Consider the following 11,484-nt stretch of genomic DNA (forward strand, 5'->3'; position numbering starts at 1 on the left):
AGCTAGATTTATTTGAATAATTATACTCTATAATAGGATTTTTTTAAAAAAATAAGTTCACAGGATCAACTTCAAAAGTTGCTATGGAAACAACCAAGCACCTCCAGTTTTAAAGTATGCTTTCTGCAGATCTAAACAGCCTGTGACACACCCAGGTCAAACACAGCACACCAAACATGTCATGCTCCTTACATCCCTCTTTTTTTCCAGTCCTTGGTTGATAGCCAATGTAGCAGGGTTATCAATCTCTTTCTAGGCCACCATACATGGCCGGGGGGCTTCATTAGACTTGATGGATTAGAAGCTGTGCAGGCCTGCTTTAACAGACCATTTTTAAAAGCACACTCAGAGAAAACACTATATAATAAGAACTACATTGCCTTATGTCTAAAGAGAGGGTACCACCACAAATATACTTAAAGTATAGGTGTATATTTTTATTCTTGACAGGAAAAAAGTAGTTGATACACTTTTGTAACTAGAAACCAGAAAGCAAGAAGATGACTCCAATTATTTAGGTGGATACAAATGATTTTTTTTTCATGTAATCATAAACTTAGTACGGTACTGACATGCCAATATTCTTCCCAAAGACAGGCAATTCTGTCCACACAAGGTGGCTTTTTCTTTACAAGTTGGTCTAAACATTTTCCTCCCAATGCCAGCAATGGGAGGGACTGATTTTCCTTCTATCCATAGATGGAGAAAAACTACAGGAAGTCCCACCTCCCACTACACTTCCACCTGCAGGCAAGAAATGACAGAGCAGCATAGGTTTGCTTTTTAAGAAAAAAGGGTATAGGATTGCTCTCTAAGAAAACTGACAAGAAGGGAAATGCAGAATCATTTAGATTTACAAATAAATTCCAAAGGTCTACTCACCAATACACCTTTCATCCAACCAAACTTGACAATCCCTTTACTTTCAGCAGCATAAGTGGCAGTGGCTTCTCCAGTAGGAGTTCCTTCTTCTCCATTTGCAAATCCATCTTCAAATGGTTCCTATAGCACAGTAATGAGCAGAAGGGGATGCGGGGGAGGGGGGGGTGATATTTAGCCACTGCTTGTTTAAACCTGCAATCCTAAGTACATTTACTAGGAAGTGCCACTTATCTGAACCTTGCCTATGTTTCAGCGATGTATACAATCTGAATAAGATTGTTTAATTCACAATCTTGGCAACAGAAATGGGATTCTGTAAAATTAGGCTGTCGCTAGAATATAAAGATTAGGAAATTATATAGGATAATGGGACAACTTCACAGTAGCAGACTTTTCAAAAACACTGGCTCATATAAATTGAGTTTTGCTTGTATATTTCAGCCTCTAGATTTGAAAGAGCAATGCCTAAATATGAGCTTAAAAGGAAAATGAACCAGAAGCAATGTTGTGTTTTGAGAATTACTGGATCCCACCAGAGGGTCTCTGAGAAAAGTGTATTCTTGTTTTTTCTCCACACATTAAATTTAAAGGCTGGTTAGCAAAAACTAGTAATAAATGTATCATAAAATCAAATCAACACAGTCTAATGAAAAATGAAAGAAACCAATCAGTTGGTGTAATTCCAATCCAGGCTCGAAAGTTACTTAGCAACTCTGAATGCTACCATAAATGTAAATGGCTAATTTCCCTCATAGTAGATTGATGGGACTTACTTCTGAGTAGACATGCATAGTCATCGTCTATAATTTAATTAATTGTTGATGTGTTAATATAGAAAACTCTTCATTGTTATGACTAAATATGCAATTCAGCACAGAATCCTGGCCTGAATATTTGGCTTTTATGAAACAATAGCATACACATAGTCAAAGAATTATCAGCAATCAAATCAGCAAAGTATTATGTGGAACATGAATAAAAATTGACATCTGTATGCATTACCGTTGTATGACAAGCAATTTCTCCATATTTATTCTTTAAATGTTATCAGAGCAAGTGGGTGCTTGCTAACAGTATTCAAAATGAAAACAGTGAGGCATTATGAATACTTGTGGGTGTGAAAAATCCCACAAAGATTCTACAACTGATATACTACTTCACTACTAACATATTACTGACAATAGATAATCTTGTATGCAATTAGTGGGTAGAAGAGTAATTTTTACATTCAGTTAAGATAATGTCAGCATTATACACTCTAATCATATTAAAAATAGCATAACATTGTTACTGCATTTCTGGTTTCTACTTTACTAACTTATAAATTGAGATAATGGGTTGGATCCAAGTTTAGTCATGCCTTGAGTAGACCTACTAAATCAATAGTATTTAAGTTAGCCATGACTTAACGTGTCTACTCTAATTATCACTAAATCTGGATCCAACACAATATTTTACTTTTATTACATTTACACAACATTTTAATAGGAATTCTTTAGGAAGATGAGTTGTCTCCTATACAACCAATAGCATACAAAGCTACTAAAAGTAACTGCTGATACTTTTCTATTAGATATTGTATGTAGAATATGAATATGTAATAAATCAAAATACTTTGCTCTGTTAGGGATATTTAAAATGTGGTTCAGCATAATGGCTAGGAGTACAAATATCCAGATGTGCCTTTTAGTATAGAGGTAATTCTGACATGAATAATAACTCTGTAAAACAATTTTCAGTGTTGCTTTAAATGCAATACTTGGTACATTGAAATGCTATATGAATGCTAGTTCTCCTTTACTAATCACAGCTTTTCTATGGAGTTCATGCACAACTCTATTATAAAATCAAGTAAGAATCACACCAAATCTCTCCTGCCACAAAATGTTTTGAATCCATTCAGTACACCAAAACAGGAGGAAAGCCCAAGTTCATAAATGGATCTTCTCTTCAGACATGTCTAGACCTCCTGGCATTCTGGGAGGGAGGGGGGAGAATCTAGCGATTTTCTGATCGTGAGATCCTCCCCCTCAGCTACCCAAGGACAGTAGTTTTAGGGACTTTCTTTTCAAAGCAAGCAGCTGGTTTAGGGGTGAGGGTTCTACGCAAGACTTCATTAGCTAGAATTTCTTTAGTTATATATCCTCTTGAACAGACTTCCCACTGGTCACTTTCAACTACCAGTTACTAGAAAGCTTAGTATTCAATCAAGTCATTGAGTAAGATTTTATGAGCCATCATCATAAGCTAGCTCATGACCTTACAATAATCCTCAAAAGCACCACATTTGCACGTAGTTCTACAGCCTTGTCTGCATCCATTCTGCCAAATAACACAGTCACGGCCATTCCAAGTGTAGATTAAACATTTTGCTCCCACTCCCAGATTGAAATAATACCCCCTTCACCAGAAGAATTGCAGATTGCATTTAGTTCTACAATTTCCCTCTCTGAATGTCTTCCTTAATCAACTAAAGCACCACGATGTACCTTTTGGAAGAAAAGTAGTGGGCCAGGTTACTCTAAGCAGGCCAAAGAGCTACAAAGAGTTAAATAGCACCCCTCCCTTTTAAAGTTCTTTTACCTGATAAGATAATGGAGGGAGGTGATGGAATTTGACATAGAAAGGACTCAGAGTTTGCCACTTTCTAAATGTGTTGGCTTTGAGATGGTCCTATTACATTTGTCTTATGATTTACTTGTTTTAGAAAGCATCTCACATTTTAGTGCAATTTAAGAAGTCTGCTGTGCTGACAAGCAGGCTAGAGTATTCTTTCCCTGTCCCTCTGCTGAAGAGACACCTAGGATCTCTCCTTTGCAAGGGGAGTTGGTATTCAGCCACCCCATTGACACCATTCATAAATACATTGGTGGAGGGGGGAAATCATGTGAATGAGTCCTTAAGCAGATGATGATTTCATACTATGCCCAGATCTCCTAATCTCAAGGCAATTACTTCATTTGTTTAAACACCAATAAAACATCCTACATAACAGCACTCTTTCACAAACTAAGGATACTTTTCAAGCCTCAAGCAATCTATTTGTCTAACTACATTTACTTTTTTTAAAGTATCTTTAAATTACGGTCCTTTTAATAAACGTAAATTTTATTTGCCTAACAAAAAATGTTGTTTTCTAAGTTATCTCATTATTCCTTTCCATCCCTGGTAAGAGGATATGGATATGTTCAGAAGATACTCCCCTTTTTAGAACCGCACTATTCATAGTGATTTGGATACAGATTGTTTAGAGTAGGCACATTGAAATCAACAAGACCTAATTTAGTCATGACTAACATAACTAACTTAAGTCCCATTGATTTAAAAAGGATTTCTCTACGTATGACTAAGTCTGGATCCAACCCTGTGAGCTCAGAAGTTGGTCTTGAAACCAACTTCTTCCATCAGCATTTCCGCCTCTATGTGTAAACTAAGGGTTTTGCTAGACAAGGCTATATCCCGAGGTGATACCCGGGATCGTCCCTGTGCATCCAGATGACGCACAGGGGATCCTAGGCTCAGGGAGGGATCAACCCTCCCTGGCCCCAGGATATAGCCTACCCCTACTGCAGTGTGTGGCCTGTTTTCACAGTTTTTCCCAGCTCCGCATGATTATTCGCACGGAGCCGGGAGCTGCGCCCATCGAGGGCGGGGGGGGGGAGCGGGAAAATCAATTTAATTTTTTTTAAAAAAACCTTACCTTCGCGCACGAGCGTTCGTGCACATCGTCCCCTTTCAAAGTTAAAAAAAATGGCGGGCACAACAGCTCTCTTCTTGAGTCACCTTGCCTTACGTGTAAACAAGGGCGGGATCTTGTGTTACTGACAACAGAAGATCACCCCTCCTCCATCCTGGGATATCCTGTAGGTCTAGCAAAGGCCTAAGAGAAACCATTAATCAAATTGAACTTAACCTTCTTGATTCAGCAATTCATACCCCAGGACTTGAATCCTAGAATCAAGATCTCGCGTTTATAAACATGGTATCTTCTGGTTTAAGAGCTACAAACTATGAATAGTGGGAAGAAGTCACTGCTCCCAATCTGACCGGGTAGTCAATGCTCCCAATCTGACCAGGCATAGAGGTTTGTGCTGGTGGTGAAGTGCCACTTAAAAAGACTATCATTAGATAGTCAACATAGAAAAATGTAGTTTGGCTGTTTAATTCCCATGATTCTATTTGTCAGATTATTGATATCTATTTTTGTGAATTAAATATCTTATCACCCAATTACATAAGTAAATATCTCTGTCTTTCAGGTTATTTTCAGAAATGGCCTTTTGAAGGTGATTTAGAGACTAGGGGCTCATCTACACCAAGCAGGATATTCCACTATGAAAGTGGTATGAAAGCGATATATAAAAGGCAGGAGCCACACTACTGCTTTGTAGCGGTATTGTAGTGCACTGCAGGATCTGCGCTACTGCTTTATAGCGGTACTGAAGTGCACTGACAACTGTTGGGGCCCATGATACATCTACACCAAGCAGGATATAGCACTATGAAAACGGTATATGGTATGTGTCAGTGGGCACCAACAGTTGTCAGAGCACTTCAATACCGCTATAAAGCAGTCGAGTGACTCCTGCCTCTTATATACCGCTTTCATAGTGGAATATCCTGCTTGGTGTAAATGAGCCCTAAGAGTGCAGAAAATACTTCTGAATACCCCTCTACAACACGTAACTGCTTTTAATGCATTTAAAACAATTTTAGGCCACCTTTAAGGATAGAACCCTCTTTAGTTGAATATTAAACTTATTTCTACCATGTTTCTTAGCAGCCTAATGATGCCAACAGCAAACATTTGCAAGATACATTTACTTTGTTTTAACCAACAATTCAGTCCTTAGGATTAAGTGTTGAACTTCTGTTTGAACCCTAAACTTGACATAAACCTCCTAAAATGATTCATATTACTCCAAACCCAACAATAATTTCAGATGCAAAAGTTTGCATATGAAATGCATATTAAGTAGGAGAGAGAGTTTCACTAATACCCTTTGCTCAATGCAAATGTAGTGAATCAATCAGTCCAATCTAATTGTACAAGTTCACAGGAATCAGCTGTTGAACAAAATAAAGTTCTGTTTACATTAAGCTTTTACAGCCATGTAGTTTGCCACACATTCACCTAGTAACAGTTGTCCCTAGGTGAGCAGCCCAAACCTGCTTAGGCCCTTTCTACACCTAAGGGTGTAGAGGGACACAACCCTGAGATTTCTGGCTTCCGGGATCGTTGCCCTGTGTCTAGATGGCCGTATGATGTCACGGAAGTAAAGATGGACATCGTGCCCAGCATATATTTTTTTAAAGCAATAGGAGCCAGAGTGCACTTGCACTCCAGCAAAACGTAAGTTAAAAATAAGAAAAAAAACCTGACCTTCTCCCCTCCCCACCCCTGATGTCCCTGGACTGCCCCGGCACGGCTCCTTCCCTCTGCTGGCCCCTGTTACTCGTGGGGAGGAGGGAAGAAGCCAGGACAGGTGCCCACACCACCCGCGGTCCTCGTGATTGTCCTGGAACCATTGGAAGAATTGGGTTTCCCCAGGGGTTTTTTAACCCTGGGAAAAATGCTTGCCCATCCCCCACTGCCCCCAGGAATCCCTGTGCGTCATTTGGATGCACAGGGAGCACCCAGGGACAACCCGGGGGGGGGGGGGGAAGGCCAGTGTAGAAACAGCCTAAATTGAAAGGCTATCCAAGGTGTCCATAAAAGTCAAGTGATCACACAACAAGAACATTGGAAGTTGCCTTATATTCAAGTCAGATTATTTGTCCATCTACTTTAGCACTGTCTACACAGTGACTGATAGCAGCTCTCCAGGGTTTCAGCAAGAGGTCTTTCTGAGAAGTCTTCCAGGGATTGAACTTCGGAACTGCTGCAAGAAAAGCATGTGCTTTACAACTGAGCAATGGCCCCTCCCATCTTGCTAAGTACCCCATTAAAGAATTGCAGTATTACTTCGCCCCATGTACTACTGCTTCTATCCAGACATGGCACTGTTATTCTCTGGACTGACTTCACTGTTTTAGAGTAGATGGGACTCCACATGATTCTATATATGTCAGGTTGTCTCATGGCCACACACTAGTTTGTGACCAAGAAAATGAACTCTAGCAGGGATATGTACATAAAAAGTGGTATTAGGGAAATTTCCCAAACCTAAATTTACTGGTCAGTTCTCAATGACTATAATTGAATTCAATGGGAGCAAGTAAATAGAGTGCAACCTGGAGCATACTTGGGAGTAGAAGGTAGGCAAATCTACACTTCTCTTTAGGGCACCACTATTGTGATGACTGTAATCTACTTTGACACAGCTCAGTATGTTTTACTATTGATTCTTACTATGTTGTTCTGTTTTAATGATCTATTTTTAATTGTTGCTTATTTCATTGTATTTTATTTTTTATTGTGAGTCACTTTTGGTTATTGTTTTAATAGAAAATTGGGATAAAAATGAATGAAACACCAGAGGAAATATGGCATAAGGGTGATGCACAGGCCAAAGAATTAGTATTCTCAGTATTCATTATTTCATAAAAGTCCTTAAGTTACCCCCAAAAGCAAAAAATAAAATGGCTCTTATACAGAGCAAGAAATACTTCCTGATGCATGGAGAGTTTAACTGTTTCTTACCCTTCACTCCATGGAAGAGAAAAGGCAGCAAAAAACATGGACAAGGTTAGAATGGCTACTGCATTAAGAGTTCCCATAATTTGTTCTGAGTGGCTTCTACTTGCAAATACCTTATGTGCCAGTTTACAAAGACCTCACAGTTTGAAACAAACTGATCACAAATAGCTAAGCTTGAATTATCCCATATATATTAGTACCTAGAAAAGGCAATCTGCTAAGGCTAGAAAGATGGTAATATAGAAATGGTACACAAGACACATAAGACAGATACATCTATGAAATTATCAAAGGTGTGAAAGGATATCTTTGTTGAGGGACCAACTTTGTTATGTTTTCCAGTAAGTCTGGTGGTGGTAAAGGAACTTTTCTAGTAAACACCAGCACTGGAATTCTCTGTTGCAGCATCCAAATATGCTCCACATTCTTTTTATCATTACATTTACTCATCTACAATTAGTTGTTGCCTATCAACCAAATGCCAAATTAAGCTTCAGATGTTTTTTGTCATGACTGAAGTAGGACTGAGGCAACTGCTAGATCATGCATGCATGCAGGATGTACAAATGTAGTAATATGGTCCATTGACTGCATTTTGATAAGTTTGATTTTGCACCTGCCAAAAACAAATATTTTCCCTTTCAATTATAGATATTTAGAACTTGAAGTTGTGAACTAAGGTAAGGAACAACAGAATCCTATATGTATTTAGCTGGTTTCCATAAGTTAATACATGAATTCACTTAACTATCTAACCTTTATATTAAGTCATCCTGCTATACAGAAAGAGTTTCCAATAGAATATCTGAATATGCAATTCTATTTTGGGGGGGAACCTGACCCCATTACTGAGATCTGAAACATCATCTTCTCCTCTTCGTAGAGTTTTCACCACAATATAGGGAACTAGTTATAGGTAAGTGACAGATGTACATGTCTTTCTCAAAGGAACAGGAGTCCCATTTTAAGGACTGATGCCAATGTGTACATCCATGTAGATATATATAGTAGATAACAGAACTGCCACTTAAATTAAAAATGAGTGACAAGGATTTAGTGAAAGTTACTATATATAAGTCTATTTTAAAATATGTGAGCTTATTAATAAACAAAAGTTTCTTTCAAATCCGTTAGCTAATTCTACCATGTAAGGTATATTTTCTAAAAGAGAGAGGTCTGAAAAACACAAAACAAAAACAAAAACACACACCTTCCACTTATATATCAACATGTGCAAAACATATTGCTGAATTTCCTAGTGAAATATAACCCTTCAAAGATATTTCAGACTGAAATTTAATTGAAAACTTAGAGCCAAAGCTGTCACATTGGGTTCCTTTTGTCACAATATAACAAATGAAGAGGGTATTTAAATCTGACCTACAGTTAAAAGCCAGGAGATTGTTAGCAGAATTTACATTCAACCATCTTATGTGTTAGTCATTAGCAAAGCTTTTTTTAAAACAAAGACAAACCAATACTGCCTAATAAAAGTTGTTGTGAGTCCTATAATTTAACATAGGCAGCTTTTAAGATTCTAAGACATGGTAGTAAAGCATTAAGAATACTGATAGACATACTTAAGAATAAGATAAAAATCATTCCTGAAGTTATCAAGAAGAGTAAGATTTCAAAGCCCCCTATTGTACTCCGGTTAACAGCATTTTCACAAACAATTATAGACCAGAGAAATAATCCCATTACATCCAAAAAGTTATTTGGACGATTGACTTCCTAAAACAAGATTTCTATGTGTCTTCTGCAGACATGGTATACAACTCATTTATGAATTTGAGCAGGCCCGGGGAAGCCTGTTGTTTACATGTGACATAGCAAACACGAGTAAGTTTACACAGAATACAATAGTCCATGAAGAGAAGCATTATGCCAAGCGGCATGAACTGCCTTTATGACAGACAGCCCCCCCCCCCCCCACCAAAGGAAGTTGGATTCCTCCTAGTGATATGGCAAACAGCTCCATGTCATTAAGTAATCTCAATACACAGACAACCAGGTGTGTGTGTGTGTGGGGGGGGTGTCACATGAGGCAAGGATGCTAGTTATAAAGCAGAGGCAAATGGATTTTCTTTGGCCAATCTCAAGGTGACCTTTTATTGTTCCCCACATCAAAGAGTCAGGACCTTCCTTGCAGGATTGTCCTGTGTACCCCTAGCAGCTAGCTGATCCCACATGAGAAGTTTCTGACTGAAAAGAAGCAGGAATCTGGAGATATAAACAACCATCTTTCTTGCAGTTATCACTCTAACAGCAAATAGTTTTCAACCTCTGCAGATGTTCAACTGCAAGTACTCTACTGACTTTTGCTGATTTATAAGCATACGCTTCATGCACACATACCTGAGACAACACAGATAATGCAAGAAAGGTAGGAGAATGAGAGAGAATAGAGTATTTTAATGTGTATCTGATAATGCCAAGTTTGTGCAGAAAGAATGTGTGAAGTATACTGACTGAAGCTTAGCATTTCCAGTTAAACCTAAGCTAGTTTTGGCAGCCCAAAAGACAAGACAGTGTTTATCTAGTTCTATACCACCAGCACTGCAACAGCTTGTTGCTCCTTTACCAATGCATGGTGGTGTTGCCAGATACCCATTAGTTTAAGAGACATTCTGGGTTTTTAATTTTTAAAAAATGGTATTTGTGACTAATTCTAGCTCATTGCAATTCCACAGAGTATCACATAATAAAATAAATACACTGGGACTGGCATCTGTCTTCCAAACGTCCCTGTCTTGGGGCAAATGCTTAGGTTAAGTTGCCTTTTAAGGGATCCTTTCGCTTCCCTATTTCTAGGATGCAACTGATGCCTGTGCACTCCTGCAGGGTAGGAGAAAAGCAGTCACCAAAGCTCTGGAACGCTTGTCATTTCTGCAAAGTCAATCTTTGTTCACCACACATCTGGTGTGTGTGTGTATATATGCACTCCTTTCTCTCTCACACATGCGTACACACGGACACAATTTTGCGTGGAGAAAAATGTGGAGCCGGCTCACCATCACTCACCTTGTCCAGCTCGTCGTGCAGCTCAGCGAGGCTGGGCCGGATGAGCTTCTCCCCAAGACCGGCGGCGGTGTGCCGGTAATAGTCTATCCTGGGCACGGCATCGATGGTATTGTGGCCGAAGGTGCGCAGGTAGTAGGTGTTGGTGTGGGTGTCGTAGTAGTAGTGATGGTGTCCCCCTCCGGAATGGAGGCTCCCCTCGCTCAGCACCGTGTCGCCGCCGTTCTGGAAACTGACATTGCAGCCCTCCAGCCCGCCGCCGTGCTCGCCTGAGCTGTCGTCCCCGGCTGAGGGGTCCACGAAGTTCACCCGGAATCGGCCTTTGGCTTCCTCGCTGCCTTTGCCAGACCCATCCTCGGGGGCTTTGGGGGGCGCTTCCGTCGTCTTCGCCTTCCCATCCGCGGCCGCTCGGCCAGAGTTTTCTGCCACGAGGTCCACCTGAAAGCGGCTCTGGCTCGGCGTGGGACCCAACGGTCGACCTAGTCCGTCCCCGGCGGCTGCGGAGACGGGAGCTAGCCCGGAGCCGGGCTCCGGAGAAGAGCCGCCTGCGCCAGGGGGAGCATCCCCGTCACTAGCCGGCAAGCGAGGCGCTTCCTCGGCGGCCCCTCCTCCTCCGGCTGCTTCCAGCCTTGGCGAGCCGGAGCGTGGCGGCGGCGGCGGCGTGTGAGGAGGCTGCTGCAGAGGCTTCCCTTCCATGGCTCCTCCTCACAGCGCGGGCCGGAGAATGAGCAGCTTCTACCGCGGCTCCGGCGAGTCCCTGCCTCTCTCCCTTGCAGCCAAGCGGTGCCCCGCCACAGCCGGGCTGTACTGTGCGGCACTCAGGAGACAACGCAACACGCCGCGCCTCCTAGGCAAGCAGGCAGCCGCCCTGCCCCTGCCCCTCCCCGCCTTTCTCTTTCCCTCCGCCCCTGCAACCGCCGCCGCGCCAGGTGATGATGATG

General features: G+C 41.0%; 1 protein-coding gene across 1 annotated transcript in view; it reads right to left on the bottom strand.

Annotated features, from left to right (window-relative positions):
* SLC12A2 (solute carrier family 12 member 2) overlaps positions 1-11,275 on the bottom strand; it is a 55,410-nt gene extending 44,135 nt beyond the window's left edge. Inside the window, exons 1-2 of the mRNA XM_063129465.1 lie at positions 10,547-11,275; positions 883-1,002 (exon numbers count right to left, since the gene is read on the bottom strand). Of these exons, the coding sequence (XP_062985535.1) occupies positions 883-1,002; positions 10,547-11,239 (813 nt within the window). The 5' untranslated portion in view covers positions 11,240-11,275. The remainder of the gene's footprint in view (positions 1-882; positions 1,003-10,546) is intronic.
* Positions 11,276-11,484: the final 209 nt, after the last annotated feature.

This window comes from Elgaria multicarinata, chromosome 6 (assembly GCF_023053635.1).
Source record: "Elgaria multicarinata webbii isolate HBS135686 ecotype San Diego chromosome 6, rElgMul1.1.pri, whole genome shotgun sequence".
Classification (NCBI taxonomy): Eukaryota; Metazoa; Chordata; class Lepidosauria; order Squamata; family Anguidae; genus Elgaria; species Elgaria multicarinata.